The sequence below is a fragment of the Syngnathus leptorhynchus genome, chromosome 2, assembly GCF_054491065.1.
Source record: "Syngnathus leptorhynchus isolate UIUO chromosome 2, UIUO_Slep, whole genome shotgun sequence".
NCBI classification, from domain to species: domain Eukaryota; kingdom Metazoa; phylum Chordata; class Actinopteri; order Syngnathiformes; family Syngnathidae; genus Syngnathus; species Syngnathus leptorhynchus.
In genome coordinates, this window is record NC_141196.1 from 3,347,832 (window position 1) to 3,366,765 (window position 18,934).

General features: G+C 50.1%; 1 protein-coding gene across 7 annotated transcripts; it reads right to left on the reverse strand.

Annotated features, from left to right (window-relative positions):
• Positions 1-223: 223 nt before the first annotated feature.
• On the reverse strand, positions 224-18,884 carry dysf (dysferlin, limb girdle muscular dystrophy 2B (autosomal recessive)). 7 transcript variants are annotated; one of them, XM_085906566.1, is made up of 57 exons: positions 18,797-18,884; positions 17,327-17,382; positions 17,151-17,242; positions 16,972-17,077; positions 16,556-16,679; positions 16,219-16,475; positions 16,027-16,155; positions 15,816-15,878; positions 15,707-15,757; positions 15,607-15,637; positions 15,424-15,539; positions 15,144-15,270; positions 14,978-15,081; positions 14,820-14,888; positions 14,712-14,755; positions 14,540-14,622; positions 13,970-14,085; positions 13,736-13,849; positions 13,485-13,662; positions 13,285-13,409; positions 13,112-13,218; positions 12,839-13,034; positions 12,624-12,770; positions 12,307-12,438; positions 12,072-12,238; positions 11,891-12,005; positions 11,704-11,809; positions 11,488-11,630; positions 10,778-10,951; positions 10,622-10,706; positions 10,478-10,555; positions 9,798-9,979; positions 9,582-9,722; positions 9,488-9,517; positions 9,378-9,413; positions 9,118-9,159; positions 8,931-9,033; positions 8,628-8,788; positions 7,933-8,119; positions 7,786-7,859; positions 7,349-7,408; positions 5,428-5,526; positions 5,225-5,353; positions 4,996-5,151; positions 4,811-4,902; positions 4,575-4,745; positions 4,367-4,509; positions 4,132-4,271; positions 3,977-4,065; positions 3,765-3,860; positions 3,562-3,703; positions 3,391-3,490; positions 2,122-2,294; positions 1,908-2,017; positions 1,692-1,839; positions 1,171-1,255; positions 224-1,061 (listed from the first exon to the last, which is right to left on the reverse strand). In XM_085906566.1, exons 1-56 carry the CDS (start codon positions 18,882-18,884, stop codon positions 1,199-1,201), a joined length of 6,384 nt encoding a protein of 2,127 aa, XP_085762692.1. In that variant the 3' UTR covers positions 224-1,061; positions 1,171-1,198. The 7 variants fall into 7 exon arrangements, with proteins under 7 accessions (XP_085762692.1, XP_085762693.1, XP_085762691.1 ...); XM_085906567.1 differs by having other exon boundaries at positions 224-1,255; positions 10,778-10,948; XM_085906565.1 differs by having other exon boundaries at positions 224-1,255.
• Between the last annotated feature and the right edge of the window lie 50 nt (positions 18,885-18,934).

An 18,934-nucleotide genomic window follows, 5' to 3' on the forward strand; every position in this document is an offset into this window, starting at 1 on the left:
AGCCAAGTCGGATCCCCGCCGCAGCCCACCCACACCGCGCAACACACACACACACACACACACACACACAGACTGCGGTCGGCGGTTCACCTGCAGTTCACGATGACCATAACAAGGCCCCGAGGACGAGGGCGAAACCCAAGACGAGACAAGGACGAGGCGAGCGGCCGAGGATGAGGCCGGATGCGGTAACGCCAGGCATGGAGAGGAAAGGCGAGGCGAGAAGCCTCATTTGGAGCGCCGGGAGCTCCGGACACAAATCACTCCAGAGAGTTTGGCGGCGAGTTCACAACCGGGTCAGAACAGGAGCCAGTGCTGTCGAGTCAAACTTTATTGATAATACGGCTAAAACAAAAACATCTAGGGGGGGCGTTGCCATGGAGACAAACTGCACCAAAAGTTCAGCATACCTGGCTGCATGCACTTAAAATCATCTATGCAGGTGAACTGACATGTCAAATGAAAAGCACATTATAGCCCAATTGGCCATTTTTTTTTTTTTTTTGTGAGCAGTAGCTTCAAGAAGCCTCAAGGCACGTGGAGATAAGTTTGCATAAATGAGTGCAACGTAGCGAGTGAAAGGAAGAGGAAGCAGCGAGAGGGAAGAACTAACAAACGACACCGGGTTTGGGCCTGGCACGTCGGCACGGTACCAAAAGTCTTTCCAATGTTTGAGCACTCAATAGGACTTTTGTTTACAAGGCTCGCTCGCTCGCTCTTTGCCGGCGGGCTGACTAAGTCAACTTTTCCACTCGGGTCGAGTTCGCAGACTAACTTTTCCATCGGTGGCTTGATCCACCTTTGCTGCTGCTGCTGCTGCTGATGACGATGATGCCGACGGAAGCGATGAAGATGAGAAAAAGAAGCATTTGAGGGCAAGAGGAGGAGGAAACGAGGATCTGAAAATTCGTCACGAACGCAACGGGCGTTCAAAGAGAATAAGGAGCCCCGTTTGGAGCGTTTCCTCCTCGCCGCAGAGAAACGAGTCGGAGGCGTCGCAGCGGGCGTTCGCAACATCAGAATCCATCTCCGATTCGGTGGCAGCCGTTCAGCCCGCCTCGCTGCGTGAGCGCACATAAGAGGAACGCATGAAAGAGAAAGAGAGATGAGAGACGCCACCAGGGAGACGGGCGTGACGCAGACGAGACGAGCGCGCGTCACGACTCGTGCCTTCTGATGGGGAGAATTCTCGCCGGGGTCACTCGGCTACCCGGGCCGGTCCGAACGGGCCCACCATCCGCATGGCGGCGTAGTTCTGACACGGAAAACAAAAACACAACATTTGACTTCCAACCGGGTGCGTTGGGAAGTGAGAAACGTGTGCTGGCATTTTCTAATGCTGTTTGAAGGCGGCGGAAAAGTTCCAATCAATTTTTCTGACTGTTTCATAACATAATACTCGCTGGCATATTTATTCTTTATAGTCCGACAAATATTAGCACACATTCCTGACTCACTTAATTGTTGAGTTGAACTCTTCTTTGTTTGTCTACATGACTATTATAGTGCCACCCGGTGGGCAGGTTGTGCACAGCAGAAGGAGTCGCAATGAAATCATCTTTTCATTGTCATTAAATTTGATTGGTCCGCTGTACGGAGCGATTTTGAGTAGACATTTTAGTGAACTAATAAAATAATAATATAGTGAGTGGAAAAGGAGCAAATGACTTTTAAAACAGTCTCAAACTTACCGGGAAGGAGTAGAGGAAGACGCAAACGAAGAGGAAGATGAGGAAGAGGATGAGGAAGCAGACAATGAACCACTTGTAACGTCTCCACAGGATGAACCGCAGAGTCTTGTAGGGGGACGAGAACCACAGGAAGGAAGTCTCGGGACGCCTGAGCAGACCGCCGGCAAAATTCATCCTTGTTTTTTAAACCAAGTTTTGTTTTCTGTTTGCTCTCACCGAGGTTCCTCCAGGTGGGGGTTGACGTTGGGCTCGTCTCGTCCGAGCCCGGCCGGTCTCTCTTCTTCGTCTTGCTCTGTCACGATCTCCAGAGACATCTCCACCTTGCCCTGCAGCGCCATCGCACGTCAAAAACATGTCACGGTACAAACACGTCTGCCGTCCCGATACTTTTGTAATTATTTGTCATTTTTGTGCATTGTCATGTTCTCACAGCAAGGAGTTTTTGTCCATCCTGCTCACGGACACAAGGCCACCAGCCCTTGACGGTTTTCTGCTCAAAGAGAGAGACCCGGGGATCGGCCGGCTGCTCCAGCAGATGCAGGTCGCACTTCTCCGGCGACTTGGCGGGACGTATCATGCGGTTCAGGTCCATCACTAGGTGACCTGAAGGCAAGACGAGTTGATTTAAACGACACCATTTGTACAACGGGCAAATCCAAATTGCTTTACAGAGCCCAAAAGATCAGCCAACAGTTGACTGTATTGAAAATGAAGTCATAAAGTAGCTTTTCTGTGTCTTGTTTGGACAGAAGAGTTCTGATTGGTGAGATGTTGTCAGGTGGTCATAAATGTGAAGGAATAGCGTGATGTTTTGATGTTTTCTTTTTTTTCATTTGCTCGTTCACTCGCCACAGGAATTTTCAAGATGGCCGCCGAGTGGCGCGCCGCTTAATGCGTCCCGACTTGGAAACGTGTCTCCCTTGAAAGGTCAAAGCTGTTTCTGATGATTTTATGGATTATGAAGGAAAATGAGATCAGCGTCAGCCCCTTTTTCCATATTTACGGACCTTTGAGGGATCCCGAGGTGAACGTTAGCGCAGTTTGATCAGGGTTGACGTTAAATATGGAGGCATTGCGGCGTGATGAACGACTGGAGCGAGACGACGCGTCCGCTGGAAGTGTTTTTCCAGGGTTCCCGAGTATCCGACGGTAGGAAAATGTCTGACCCTCACACCGAGCGGGAGCATGAAGAAAGGCGGCGGTCGCGCTGATGAGCTGAAGACAGGCCGGAATGAAAGAAATGCTTTGAGGTGGCCGCGCCGCCGCTCCGAGTAACGAGCCGAATAAACCTGAGCGACAGGAAACGCCGACATGGTGACAGATCACAATCTGGATTCCTCATCTTCCTCCTCTCGCTCTCCTCATCCTCGGGAGAACAGACGAGCCGAGCGACCCGGTTATTCACCGGGACGGGGCCGGCTGGCTCAAAGGAAGGCGGAAGAGCGACCGAGGTTATCGTCATGTGACTGGCGAGCTTCGTTTCGCTCGGGGGCCCGAAATGAGCTGAAAGCAAACTTAATGGCACCCGGCATGAATTCAATGTTTTTCTAAGGTGCTTTAATGGCTCTGGCAATACGGCATCCTTTCCAGGAAGCATTTATCCAGGCCCCAGCAGCTCGGGGAGAGCGAGAGCGCATCTACGTCATGACAGGTTGAAGGTTCAATTCCTGACACACACACACACACACGCGTGATTTACCAAGGTAGTCGTCGAAGGAGAACTTGTCATTGTCCCACACTTGAATGGTGAGTCTGGGAGCAAGTTTACTTTCACTTTTGTCCAGATTCCAGAAATGTTCCTGCAGATGGAGACAAGCACGTCACGCCAGACATAATATTCCGCCGTCGTGGACCGCTTTCCTGTCCTCGCCTTTTTGTCCACCACGCACAGCTGCTCAGCGGGTAAGTAGAGGAAAGGAAAGACGAATCGGTAGTTGAAGTTGGCTTCCCCGTCCAGCGAGCGGTAGTGGACGTCCGTCTTTTGTTTGTTGTGCTCGTGACCGTCTAGCCAGCTGAGGGGGGAAAAAAGACGAAGAAGTCGGCGGGAGATGACGCGCCGTTTCTCGCGCCTACCCCTTCACGTAGATGTCGCTCATTTTCTCCCCGCTGATGCTGACGTCGTCGAGGATGACATCGCTGGTGTTCCAGATGATGCAGCGTAGCAAGAACCTGCACATCTATTGATTAGAACAGTGATTCCCAACCTTAACCTAGTTAGTCTCATTTTAGTTTGGTTTGGAGTCCCATGAATATTTTCCAAAACCTAATTTTGTGCGAGGACCTACTTCTTGGCCTTGCGTGGTGTGATTTTGAAGGGAGGTCCAGGCGGTCCCAGAGACTTGGGGAACAGGTCCACCCACATCATCAGACGTCCCTGAGCGGAAGGACAAAACAGCCAATCAGACGTGAGCAGGAGACACAAAGTAAAACAGTGACTTACCTGCTCGATGTCGGGTTGCAGGGGGTTGTACAGCGCTCGGGTCTCGACGTGTTCCGGCACCAGACCCATTTGCCTCAGAATGTGCAACGAGAGACGCTCCTCGACGGGGCCCAGATGACGTTGGCACTGATGTCCGTCCGCTAAGAGGCAAATTAGAAATCAAGTTTAAGCTTTCCCACGCTTAACAAAAAAATAAATAATCAATTCTAAGATGATAAGCTAAAAGTGTCTCCACCGAGATCAACTTTGGTGTACTGCACCCCTCCGAAGAGAACCGTGTCCCGGTGGTAGATGGGCTTCCGCAGGTTCCGCCGCTCGCATAGTCCGGATAGCAGCTGTCTGGGGGTGAGCTGGTCCCGCCATCGGTTCATGCCCGAGCTAACATAAATGTTGGGTGATTGCGTGCTCCTAATCATGGTGAGCGATGGCGTAAAAACACCCACAGGCAGTACGACTGCGGCAGACCGCAGCCGGCTCCGTATTTAGACAGGAAGCGGTTCTCCAAGTCGATGACCGTCTCGCCGATCTTCTCGTCTTTGGTCAGCACGTCGTGGTCGTACAGCGTCACGTGCAGGTCCTTCTCCTGGGGGAGCGAGCAGCTCAGCTCGAACATCCTGGGCAAGAGACGGCAAATGAAAACGGGGGCCAGAAAACTCCTCCGTGATGTAACTGCACCTACTTTCCAAAAACAGGCTCCAAAGTGCAAGGGATGTAATTTTCATAATCATTGACGGTCTTCTTTCCGAGTGTGATCTTCACGTAGGGGTCACACTTAAAAAAAAAAAAAAAAAAAAGAAAACACACAAAAGGATTCAGAGACAATACATCGAAAATTTATTTATTTTTTAATCTCGCAGGACAAACCTTGCCGTTGGCATCTTTCGGTTGAAGTCCTCGAGCCTGGATGACGTAAACTCGGACCAAACACTCCTCCACGCCGTTGGGAGGAAGCTTCCTGAACTTTCGTGGAGGCGGTGGGGCCAAAGGGTCATCCGGCAAGGCGTAGATCTTAAACATACCCTACCACACAACACAAAGATTTTACGGCTCAGTTGTTTGCATCACTACCGGGACACGATGGAGAGATACTCACCTTGAACTCGCCCACCACCGAAGGATCCTCGCCTTCCCCCTGCGTCTTCCCTCGGCGTAGCTTGAAGGTTTGACAGAAATCCGACAGACCCCCGAAGGCCTCGACCTTCTCCAACTCTCTGTTGTAAACCTGAGGATGAGAACATTTGAAAGAGGTGGGGGAAAAAAAACGAACGCTCAGTTAAGAAAACGAAACTCGCTGACCTGCAAGGTGTCCGAGCCTCGCTCCAGATACGTCCCGCACTTGTTTGTCTCTCCCGTGGAGGCATAAAACTTGCTCCACCAGTCCATCAACTCTTCTTCCTATTGAGGGCACAATCAAAGGTCAATGTTCACCGGCGCCGAATCGTGCACCTGACGGCGGAATCGGTGGATAAATCAAGGAAAGCGGTGCCTCCGGAGATGTCGGAGCGGTCCCAAAGTAGAAGATTAAACACGTTCTAAGTCGCTTGTTAACACATTTCTGCGACTTTTTCCTCAAACCACATGAAAAGTTTGCTCTTGGAGAAAACAAGCAGTCTCTTTGTTCTGGAATGTGCGCTGGCGTGAAAGTAAAGCTTGTAAAGTGCGAGCGCGGCTGCCATGAGTCATGTGAGGCCGCGCTCGCCGTCTTCCATTCTCGACAAATGTTGACTGACGGCTTTCTGCGGTTTGGATGCGAGGCCGTCCGCTTTTTATGTCACTTTTTTTTTATGGAGACTCGTTTTCCCAGTATGAAAGCGAGAGCGTCGTCAAGTTGACTAAAAGTCATCTCACTTTCGCTTTGGCCATTTTTTCTCACAGTGCAACTGTGAAAGCGGCGACTACAAAGCGGCACGCACGCACACACGTTTGATTTGGAACCCGGCGTTTCCCGCCCGCCAACCTTCAACCCTCCGAGGAGCGCTAAAAGGCTCATGCGCCACTTTTTCCTTTTGTGTGGGCGCAGCGATGTTGAACAAGAGCGTTCTCATAGCGGGGTGGGCTCAGCGTTAGGATCCCCTCTCGTCTGTTTCCCACAAGCCCGCATAAACACCACGACTTTCCGGCATGGCGTGGAAAAGGGCAGAACCTGGCGTATAACCTTGCGGCAATATCGACTCGCGCCGCCATGACTGAAAATATAGATTGAAGATATCGAAAGGGGTCAGCGATGACGTCGCCGACAGACGATCCTCTGAAAAGCTTCTGAGGCCGAAAGAAAATAGGACACGACGGGTAATCTGGTCATCATCACGACTCGAAAGAAGAAGCGGCAGCGGCGGGCCATGAGAGCGCCTTTGCTTTTTTTTTTTTTTTAGCTGCTATGACTTATTATCCCTCCCTTTTTGGGCTCCATTTTTTAACGTCGTGCTTCTGCTTTATTGACTTTGTCCCTCCTTAAGCCGCTCTTTGCTCACTGTCTGCGGTGCAAAGGATCTAGAGTGTAGCGGCACTGTTGACTTTGGCTATAGCCAGACAGAAAGCCAAGCCTTTAATTTGACTGGCTTCAATATCGGACCCTTAATAAAACAAATATCTGTGTTTAGAGAGAAAGAAATCACCCCCAATTACTGGTGAGCAAGGGGACGGACGAGGTGGTGGTGGGGGGGGGAGGGGCACGACAGGCCAGGAAGTGTACTCGCGCATGCAACGTGAGCGTCAGCGTGTGTAGTCTGGTCCGGGTCACGCTAAGTCTTCTAATTGACCTGGCTTGGATAAATAAAATGGGAGAATGTTACGAGGAGCACGGTCTCCCGCTCAAATGAGAAGGGGGGGGGGGATCCGATTTCGCGCGTAACCGCACAGCGCGGCGTGCGGCGCTTCGCGAAGGCCTCGTCTCGCGAGCGCCGCTTCTTTTGCCGAGCCGCCGACCGCAAGAGCGCGATGTAAGACGTGTCGTGTTTCATCCTCCTTCCATCCTCCGTCTTCATCTCGGCGCAAGCACTGTGATCCATCAGTGTCGCGCTTGAAATAAACGCCATCGATAAAAATGTTCCAGCGCCCCGACCTCTAGTTAGCAGCGAGCTAACGTCTTTTGTCTGCCCGCTCGTGAAACAGTAGCGCTTCGCACAATAAAAGTAGAACGTGTGCCGACTGACACCGCATTGACGTGCTAGCGAACCGAACGGACTCGAAAAAGTCGAGATGCGAGTTTGTTACCCACGTGGAGGCTGCAGCTAGAAGCGGAGAGGTTAATAATAGCCGAACTGGCTCCGTCTGCAAACTACACACAGACACACAAAAGTTAGTGGCATTAAAAAGTCAGTGCATACAGAGAAAAGTAAATTGCATGGGCAAAATGTTTTTGTCATTTCGGCCACATTATAGATATTATTTGTGGAATTGAGGCAGGCATAAGACACAAATGATTAATTATTAACATCATTGCTGGATTATTTGGTAAGCAAATTGAGCGTAGTTTCTCCGATAACAAGAAGGTGTGCTCCATTTGCTGACCTGGACGTCCAGCTTATTGGCGGAAGCGATAATGAACAGACAAATTCGTATTTTGTTAACATCGTATTAGTAGAAGTGCTAAACTTGAGTGTTTCGTTAGACGAGGACAAGAAGGAACTTGTGGTGAATTCGAGATGACGCAACCTGATGCGGGATGAGCGGCTCCTCGTCATCCACGGTGATGAAGACGTCGCCGCTGATCATGCGGGGTATCAGACCTACAAGCGAACACGGCAGAGACGTTGACGACGCGATGGGGATCACCCCCGCCCCCCCTCGCCGTCTCCTCACCTCGGCTTTCGTCCGCCTCCGACTGGTCCGTCTGCCCCGCCTCCTCGTCCTCCTCCCCGGGAGAGCAGCGGTACTCCTCCAAGGAGCGGATGGTGCACTGTCCCACCACGGGCTTCCTGCCAAACTGACGGTTGTCGATGACCTTGATGACGATGGGGGGCATGTAGAGCTCCTCCAGGGGGAGCCTCTGCGACAAGGAAGAACCCAAAGTCAGTCTTCGCCAACCCACAGCGCAATGAGACATTATCCAATTTCACTTGAGTGGAAAAATGAATTTAGGCTACTAAAAAAAAAAAAAAAAAAAAAAAAAACACGTTTTGAACTCAAAGAGGCCCCGATTACACGCTGAGTAAGTGAATTGGGAGCGGATCGAGATTACTACCACTGCTCGTTTACTTTAAAGCAGAATGAATGGATATACAATAGCTGGCGCGATTGAAAGGGGAAAATATGTGAACGTTTCCATGGTGGGGGCTGCCAATGTCACACTGCAGCACCCTGACGGCTGTTTAGGGGAAAGTGATGAGAATGTTTCCATCCGCCAGCGCTCGCTGCCACAATAAGACAACAGCGATCGCGCCGCAGCTGGAAAAAAAAAAAGTGTCCAACCTTTTCCACATTTTGCTGCGGCTTTTCCAAAGGTGAGATGTAAAGGCAGAACGGAAAAGGTCAGTCCCCGCCGTTTTGCCGCTTACCACGTCGAGGAAGAGGGTATTGACGTCAAAGTTGGCCTTCTTCTTCACGCTGCGGATGACGCAACTTTGGACGGTGGTGCCGCCGCATTCTACCTGCAGGCTGGGAGAGGTAACACTGGCCAACTGGAAACTCTTCAGGTTGCGGACACCCCATGCCAACACCTACATACAACGGATTATCTTATTATGGATGTACTTGATCCCAGTCTTAACTGCCCCTTTTGACGGAAAAAAAAATGTCAATTTGCCTTTTAGCATCTAAATTTAAAGGGGTAGTCATAAAAAAAAAAATACTTAGCCGTTCCTCGATGGCGGTTCTCTGCAGAACGGGTTTGATCTCCTGAGGAACCACGAAGACATTGGGCTCTCTCTGAGGGGGTAGGCATGGAAGGTCCGATTCTTCCGGCTGCCAAAAGGAGGCGCCATTTGTAGACTATTATTTGATCCACTTTGAGTTCATTTGAAAAAAATGAGCATTCAATTTGCATACCCATGTCTGCGCGCTGTCACAGAGGAATCCCGGGAACATCAACTGAGGGCGACACAAAGACAATTGTTTTTTCTTCAACCCAACATTTCACATTTGTGAAGAAGTTGATAATAATTATTCGCGTGTATAAAATGTTTGTGACTTTGTTTGGGTCATATAGCGTAACATTCACACTCATATTTAAATGATAAGGCTTTAATGAAGCTAACATGAATGAATGAATGTGAACACAGCAGGCCACACCCCCAAGTTGAACTTACCTCATCCAGAACATGGCTAGAAGCCCCAATGTCAGCCTGAGTGAGAACGAGCAACATTTTAATGAAGAGCAAATCAACATAAAGACTGAAGAGGAAGGCGATGAAGTCACCTCGAGCCCCGGAACGTGATGAACTGCTGGCTGCGGAGCGACGATAGAAATCAACACCTCAAACACTTTAAAACATCCCAAAATGACCACCGACCTTCTCCCGGCGTATGAGCTCAAAAGCCGCCAGCAGTTCACCGGCGTCTTTGTCGGCGAGGCGGATGGGGAACCAGGCCAGCCTGGGCGAGCGGCTCAGCGAGGGCGAGCAAACGCAGCGACCCATGAACTCGTCTGCTCCCTGCGGCGTGTTGTTGATGACCGATTTTGCAATTGGGTTCGTTTCGAGTACTCGGCATACTGCGTTTGGACTCACGTATGTGTCCTGGTCGTAAAGTTCCACCACCACGTGCGGGGGGCTGGCCACGGTGGCTTCGGGGTCCCCGAAAATCTCCACGTCGTAGAAGATGAGCGTCTGATCCCAGGTGGGATTGAGGGTGTTTCGCACAGTTACCGTCTTCTGGGACTGATGGAGGAAAGACACGATGGCGTAGGGGTCTGAAATTCAAAAACAGCGCCATCGTTTTTTGCGGGCCGAGTGGAGTGTGAGGTTTCGGCGTGACCCCGAGCGCTCACAGAGAGGTACAGTGACGTGCGCGGCTGTTTGTTTTTCCAGGCCGGGGGGGGGGGGGGGAAGAGTCTCAGAGGAGCCGTTAGCGCTGGAATCAACTGAAGCTATGTTGCCTTTTTTCCCACCAGTGATCAATTAACCTCCTCAATGACCTTGCATCCTTGTGTCCTTCCTTTCTTTCATTCCTTTCCTCTTTATGCACTCTTCTAATGTTACACACAGGCACTCACACGCACACACACACACTCACAGTACTAACAACTAGACCACTCATGGCCAGCTATTCAAATAGCCCATTAGCTCACGTAAACAGAAATACAAACAGCCCAGAGGTGTTATGCAAGTGTGTGCGTTTGTGTGTGTGTGTTGCAGTAGATGGGGCTTCAGTCACGGCACTTTAGGTCTGAGACTGTCCAGGAGTTTACCAGAAAAGCTGTCCTTGTCCATGGCCATCAGGTCCCTGGCTTGATACAAGTAGCAGCGCAAGTGGTAGCGGGTGCCCCCTAAAAATAGACAACAACATGAGCAGACTGAGGAGGGGGAAGACACGGTTAGGAACGGTGACTCACGGTCAAAGAAGCAGGAAATGGTGGGTCTGTTGACTCCAAAGGTAGTGGTGACCGACTTGTCGTCGTGTTTGTCTTCGATGCTGCTCTGCGGGAGCGAGACGAGGTACGGGGTTCAAAGGCGTGTTGGGCAGTTTGCTCTCCGAGGGCGCTTCTTACCAGGGAACACTCCAGAGCAAAGATGGCCGCCGGGCCTGTCTTTTCCAGGGGCTCCATCCGGCATCTCCACCTGCGCCTGCGGAAGCTGTCCGTCTTCCTCGGCTTTAGGTGGAACCTCCAGCCGAATAGCGAGGTGTACTCCCAGCCCTCCCACGTCGCCTCGTCCGGACGCTGCTAAGAGGGTACAAAGAAAAACTCACTTTGACTTCAAAGTGATGCGTGGAAGGCAATGGTGGAAAGTAAACAAGCACTACTCTGTTACTGTAGATCACTTGAGTATTTGTTTTTCACGTTTACTCACTGTATTTAAAAACAGCTTTACTTTCTATTTTAATAATCATAGTTTAAAAATGATTTTTTTTTTTTTTTTAGATTAAATATAATTTATCAATACTGGTTCACACTTTATCCACCCTCAGCGGATGACACGTATTAAAACAGACATTAAAGAAAACAGGCATTGATTATAATTGACAGTAAATTTCTCTTTTTTACTTTGGTAGAAAAGTTTCCGTCGAAAGTTATTTTTTTTTTTTTACATCTGTACTTTTAAGTACAGCGTGAGGACTTGGCCACATGCAGAAGCAAGAGAAAAGCTGCGAGTAGATTTGTGCGGCGAGACCGCCACCTGGTGGATTATTCCTGTTACAGCAATCCACTTATTTCTTGTTCATCAATGTTGGTGGGGTTTCTCGATTGCAATGATTCACCTTCCTGAGCGCATCCATCTTCTGCTGGTCCCGCCTTCTCATGCGCATCCACCGCCTTCGCCGGTTGGTGTGGTACATCTTCTCGGCAGGGACCCACGACTTGGGCCGTCGATCTGGTGGGATGGTGATGCCGTACTCCCAACCTGTCCAAAGAACATGACGAGGCGCGTCAAACACGCACCTTCACTGCGCATTTTTAGCAGATAACCGACCCACCGTGATCGTCCACGCCTCTGTTGAGGTCCTCACTCCACTCTGGCTCCTCCCACACCCAACCCGGAGGACACTCCACATCATCTTTTGGCACGGCCTTCTCGCCATTCTGCCACACAAAGAATTAAGCCACGGGATCATTTTCAATATTTTTTTTTTTTGGAGTGCAAGTGGTCTCTGTAGCACATACCACGTCAGTGTAGCCCTCATTCATGCCAATCCACTGGCCACCTGGTAACCTCATCTGGTTTTCAAAGACTTCCTCCGTGTAGGTCATGTGACCGGCATCCGCATCAAACAGCAGTCTGTCATCGGATTGAAGCCAGATTCAATATTTTTGATGTGTTCTACTCTGAGCCATAATGACTTACGTCCTCTCGGGGCTTATGTACCAGTCCCCGGCCCAGGTCCAGCCGGGCGATGGTTTGAAACTCTCCTTGGGCAGTTTTACCCTTCCCGTCACGTCACTGAACTTGGGGCAAGTAAGACCCGTCGTCCCCCAGCTGCCCACTAGGGCGAGCCGAGTCTGATTTTCATACTGTCGGTAGAATAAAGTTTTCAAGTTAGCTGTTAGCGCCGACGCGATGAGGATGGCGGTGAATTTACCGTTTCCGCAAAGACGGACAGCTTTCCTTCAGCGTACACGTTGAAGTGTTTGTCATCGACAGCCAGTCCGAACCAAACTTTGATCCTGATCTGACCTGGAAGTTTGGCCTCTCCATCGCCACCTTGTGGATACTACCCCAAAGGGGCAAATATGATAGGTGAGTAACCTTGATTTTATTTTATTTTTTTCTGTTTTTACTCGGATGGGAGGGGCATAAATTATTCGTAACATTTTGGTTTTTACTTTTTTTTTTTTTAAGGTTTAACTTGTAATATATGTGCCTTGACACAATAAAGTTTGGAAAACTGGTTCTCACTTTGAGGAAGATGGTCTGGAGCTGTCCACAGTGTTTGCCACCGTGACGCTCAGAGTAGAGGACGGTGTGTGCCGGAATGCGGTGGTACGCCACCCTCCGTTCACCCTGCAGCATCCAGATCACAATGTCGGGAAGGCTGTTCTGGGGCTGAAGAGAGACAAAATGAGTTTTTCTCTGCAAACGTTTGTCTTTCCCAGCTCTCTTCACGTACGCACCTCTTCGGCCAAGTCCCTGAGCCGGCTGGCCCAGTCCTCTGCCTGTTCCATGACGATGGAAAGTTCCGTGGCAGGTCCGTGTTTGAGTGCCAGCGCCGCCGCCATGATCTGCTGCAGGTGCAGAGAGCGAATGTGTCGGAGCGAGCGGTCCAGCGAGGTCGCGCACGGCCAGCGTTCCAGAGATGGCAGCTCCTGACTGGAGAATCCCAGCACGACATCAAAAATCTTTTGTCACCCATCAAATCAACGAGTGGGACAAAGACGGCAACTTACCTGCAGTCTATGATGACCTGATCCAACATCTCCACCACTCGGAGCTCCAGCTCGTCCATATCGCTTCCCGCCTTTATTTCCAGCTGCACTCGCTGCAAGTTGGCCTCCTGGAAACACACACACACACATTGACATCTGAGCCAACGTGACGATATTCCGCAGCCGAACCTCACCAATCGGTCCAGCGTGGCCAAAAGCATGTTGAGAGCTTCGATCCTCGGAGCGATATCTTCCCACGCCGAGGACAGAACAACCACCGGCTTCACGTTCCCCCACGGGAGGTAATAGTAGTGACAACCTGCAAGACGCAGGAGGACAAGGCATCCGTTTGAAGAACGCCAACGCTCGCGTGGGTTGCGCGCACGTGACCCACCGTCAAACACGGCCCTGCTGAACTGCGTGGTGGAAGCCAGCGGCAGGCAGCTGTAGTCAAACTTGTTGCCGTAGTTACCCATGCTGACCTCAAACTGGATCGCGTCGTCAACGTCCTGGAGGTGCGTGGCAGAGTAGAACGCCACAAAGAGGGAGAACTTCCTCTTCCTGAGGAACTTCTGGAGAGTAAAAAGGAAAGTAACAATTGAAGATTTTCATGTTGTGTGACTTTTTCCTATGCGTCTGTCTCACCTCAGCCACGAGCAGATCATCTGACGGGATGTCTTCATTTTTGGGCTCCGGTTTGTCCACCAGCTTTGTGGTCAGCTCCAACAAGACTCGACCTCGGTAGGCCACGCCCTCCCCCTGAGAGACGAAAGGAAGCCGTGTTTTATTGCGACCCTTAAAGATCAGCTCATCTCTATATCGCAAATCTTAAACCTTAAACAGTGGCACACAATAATAATGTGATTTTACAAATATTACTTTTCCGAGGTTCAGGGCTTCGTGGGGGTCGTTGAAGGTGCTGAACTCTCTAGGACTGCCGTAAAAGTTGACAAAACAGGGACCAAAGGTGGGAAGGAATCCCAGCGTGTCGTCCACTGTGGACAGACAAAACGGAAAGTTAACACGGTGACGAGCTTCAGCGGACGGGAAATTGACAAGAGGACAGCGGACGTACTGCCAGAGGGGACACCCCGCGGGGTCAAGTCGTCTGAAGCGTGGACAGGAAGTCAGAAAGACAGATAGAGATCCAAAATAAGAGGAAAACAAAGTTTTTCAAGTGTTCCCAAAGGATTAGTTGAATGTGTAAAGGAAAGAATGGAGCAGTGATGGAGAGATGATTAAGTGCTTATCCAAAATGCTAATACAAAAATAACTACTCGCCACTGTTACACAGATGTAAATTTCGATCGATTTTTCCAAGATGTCAGCTGGCGTACATCTGTTCGCTATTCACTTTGGGTAACCACAAGGTCTACTTGACAAGCCAAGCCAATGTTTCCGAATATTTATTGAGCCAAAAACGACAGAAATGTTTCAAGCACAACTCACCCTCAATCTCGCCTCCAGGTGCGGAAATCTTGGACATACAGAGGTGGGCGGTGCCGATGACATCATTATGACTGGCTCGGTCCCTGTCAGGAGAACAAAGACGGAGGGAAAAGAAAACATCTTGACGTGATTTACGGATGCAAATGTAAATGGTCCGAATCAAAATGTCAACCAGTCAAGAAGTCGAATCCTCATCTTCTCACACATGGACGGAAACTGAGTGGAAGGAAAATTTTGTTGAGCATCTCCTCAGACATCAATCCCACACAAGAGGTCTCACCCGAATTGGCATGGTGAGACTCTGGTGCCACTGCGGATTGGCATTCTTCTCCAGAACCTTTGTGCAGACCTAAATAAAAGTAATCGTTAAGTTTCAAATATGTACCGCGGCACAGCCTAATACATCTGCAACGTGGATATGAAATAATTGTCGCGTACTGTTTTGCCGGCAAAATGGATCTCCACCAGAGGATCCACCAAGTTCTTCCTGTTGCTGTCAAATCCAAAAATCTGCTTCATTCCATCCATGAAGGCGTCGTCCACTGCGCACGAGAGGATGTCAACTGACAGTGTCAGCGGCCCATCTATGGTGCGCACGACTCACTCTGAGGAAGGTCCTCGGCCCTGAAGATCCTTAAAGTGAAGGCTGCGCCTCTGAGGGACAAGCCGGCGGGCCTCAGCAGGTTCCCCTCGATGTCCTCCTTGTCCTCCACGCACTCGCGCTTATCTGCCTGAAATTCCATGCAAAGAATCAATCTGATATGTTGAGATTTGGGGGGGGGGGGGGAAAAAGGACCCGGAATGAAAATAATATGGAGAGCACTGTCTTAAAGTGACACGTGCCAGATAAGAGCGAGGTCATCAACAATACGTTGGCCTCTCACCGGCGGCTCGTCTCCGGCGGCCAACACCCAAAGGCTGACTTTGAGGTAACCTCGAACCCCGGCAGACAGGTCGTCGGGGTCACAGAGGAGCAGCCACTTCCTCAAGTAGCAGTGTCCTAGCAAGAGTAGACACGGGTTGCTTATTTCACGTGGCTGACTCGGGATGAGCTCGTCGCTACTCACGATGCTCGCTGTAGATTGCGCCCACGTCCAGCTGTGGACACAAGGACGAAAATTCAGCTTTGACAAGGTCTCATTTTTGACCCCACCGTGAACGCTCTACCTTGAATTCTCCGATGATGGCGTCGGTTCTGAGTGAGCGCGAATCGCACACCTACGGGACCACGCGTCAGTTGGGAAGCGTGGGAGAAAAAAGGACGAGGGCCACTCACCGTAATGAAGATGGCTTCGTCAAACAAGTCGGACGGCGTTTCGAAGAAGTTCAAGAAAAAAGTCTGCGCACAGGAAATACGCTTGGGCTGACTGCGTGTATTTAACGCCTCGTAAAATTGTTTCCGACTGTAATACGAAAATCATATTTTTATCATTCAATGAAAATATGAATGGTTAATTTGACCACTTCTCCATTTTGTTGCACTTTACCTCGTCAAAAGTGGGGTTGTTGCCTTTGCGGATGCGCGTCCTCCTGCTCTGCCCACCTACCAAAACTTTGACAACAGGGTTGATGTTGACGCCCGGCAGCTGTCGAGCCTGGATGACTCGAATGCGAACCTGCGCAGGTAACGTAGAGGTAAGCGCACGCCACTAGAGGGCGCTCACGTCCTCTTTGCGTACCTGAATGTCCTGAGGCTTGTTAGCCAGTGCTTTGGGACGACTGCTGGCACCCCTGCGCCTTTTCTTCAGCCCTCCATGAGTGTTGTAAGACGGCGGTGAGCGTTTGGGGGTCTGGGCGGCGGGCGAATCCTGTCCCTGAGGCCCCTGGGGGCCGACCACAACCATAGAGCGCCCGTCGTCCGCGCCCTGCTCCTCCGGGACCTCCAGCATGATCATGCTCTCTGTGTCCTCCTCGCCCAGTGTGTCCAGGGAGATCACTGCATGGACACACAGCAATACAAAACTGTTGAACAACAGGGGACCGGCGCCCCCTGTGGGTGGGAGTGAGACACGTTACTTGTGACAGTGTCCATTTCCACATTGGGGTTGCTGTGAGGCAGGGGCTCAGGCAGCGACGGGGATTGGAAGATGGGAGCTGATCCTGGGGGAGGGATGTAGGAAATCTGCAAGGTGAGTGTAGCCTAAAAAAAAAAGAACAAAAAATAATCACGTAAACTCATGTTTACTGCGAACATTTTACCGAAGCCCTCAAGCAGAGGATGAAAATATGTGACATCACTCGCTTCTCATCCAGCCCGACTCGCTCATCCAATCGTAAATCTAACAACAGGCGTGTATGATTTGCGACAGAGAAGATGTCGCTGGCTCACTTCACTATAGTTTCGCCTAAATAGGATTCATGTGCTAGCTGGACCAAAATCTAGCTGACATCCAAAAGAATGTTGAGAAAAGCATTGAGCCAAACTCTCTCACCCCTGTGTTGTTCCTCTTGGTGTCCAGCAAAGAGACGGTGAAGGAGGCGGCGAAGTTGGGAGAACTGAGCACGTCTCTGACGGCGAGCCGACTTTCACCCAGAAACCTGCAGACAAGCCATCTGTGGAAATATCTGCAAACATCTGGGTGTCGTCCAAGCTAGCATTAGCTGCAGTCACCTGTTCCTCCCCATCTTCTCATGGTCCTTAACGACGCAGTGAAGCTCAGCTCCAGGGTCCAAAGGAATTCCTTTAAGATCCCATTCAAAGCCCTGCAAGTGAAAGTTCACATCGTATCTGTAAATTAACACGACGGCTTATTGAGTTTCGGGTTTGCAAAGTTCTGAAGAGCCCACCTCGTTCCAAACGGGATTGGAGTTGTTCTTGATGACCTTGGTCTTCTTCTTAGACCCTTAAGGAAGTGAAAAGACATCATCATCTATAATATATGCACCTTGGTACACGGAAAAGACTCATTCTTTTCTCGTGCTTGTTTGCTTTCCTGTTTTTGGCGAGAACACGCACACAAACACCACGTAAGCGCACCTCCGCTCTCGACAGATATCTTAACAAAACACCTCCGCCCTTCCTCGGAAGGGTCAAGAGGGTGCGCTTAGAATCCATCTCCCGAGAGCCAACGTTCTGACTTGACGTCTCCGGGACGGGAAGTGGCACAGCGTCAACTTCCTGGCGGTTTCAGCTTGGCACGGGTTCACGGGCCGAGAATAGCCGAAGACCGGAGCGCGGCGCCGCGAACCCTTTATATTCCGTTTTCCTGTGAAAACGTTTCAATCACATCACGCCAACTCGGTGCGGTACGAGGACGAAGGCGCTCATCATCGGCATGCCATACAGCAGGAAATGGCGCTAACACAAAGGGAGGAAGTTAATAGAAGTGTTCACCTCGTAAAGACTAGGACACTACTTTGTGGAAATATGACAGCAGTTTTCAAGTTTGGAACTTCATCCGCGACAGTACCACAAGTCATATACGTCAACCATGACTCAGCATTTTAAAGATGAGCAAGCATTTTAAAGGAGACACCGCTTCCCCCTCAAGTCTCCATCCTCTTCTTACCTCGAAAGGTGACACTGGCCAAAGGGTCCGAGTGCCTCAGGTTGTTGGCCCGTTGAACAACACAACGCAACATGGTCGAAACCCTCAAATGATTTGGCGAGTACGATGCTACAGATCGTTACATCAAGATCAGTGACGACAAATGACAAACAGCAAAAAACAAACTAACGAAAAACAAAATTCATTCAAATGGAATTAAACCTTGGAGATGTTCACATAAAGCCAACTTTTTTCGTGAAAGAAAAAAAATAAAGAACAACCCAAAGGAGATAAGTCCTCACTGGGCCAGCTTCTCCGTAAGACTGATCCCACTCAGAGGAAAAGTGGGAAACAATCAACTCTCACACACATACACACAAACACACACACACCTCACATCCAGAGGAAATCCCAACATTTCCTGCTCTCTTTTCCTCGCCTGTCTCGTGTTAACTGCAGTGCCGCCATCACTTTTTATTTATTGATTTAATCTGTGTTTGTATATTCCTTCACACAACTTTCTCTCCGTGTTTACAAAAAAATGGGAAAACATTGTCGGGGAACTTGAATCGGTAGCGTGCCCCCCACCCAGTCCCCTCCCTCGGGAGACACTGAAGCCAGCTTTCCAATAATAGCCTCTCAGCTGTTTGGCAGGAGGGGGTGGGGGGAGTGCTTTGATCAATTCTAACACAAATATTAATAATGTCTATCTTTCATCCAAATTGCACACCTCCATCATATTTGTCAGATGTCTCAATCACGCCCTTACCTTCATGGGTGACGGTGCAGTAGGCGTCGCTGATGTCGTCATCCGGCGTTTGCAGGCGTTCTGCACACAGAATGAAAACACGCAGCATGACAAACACCACAAGATCAGAACCCAACCTTGTTGGAATATCCAAATGCG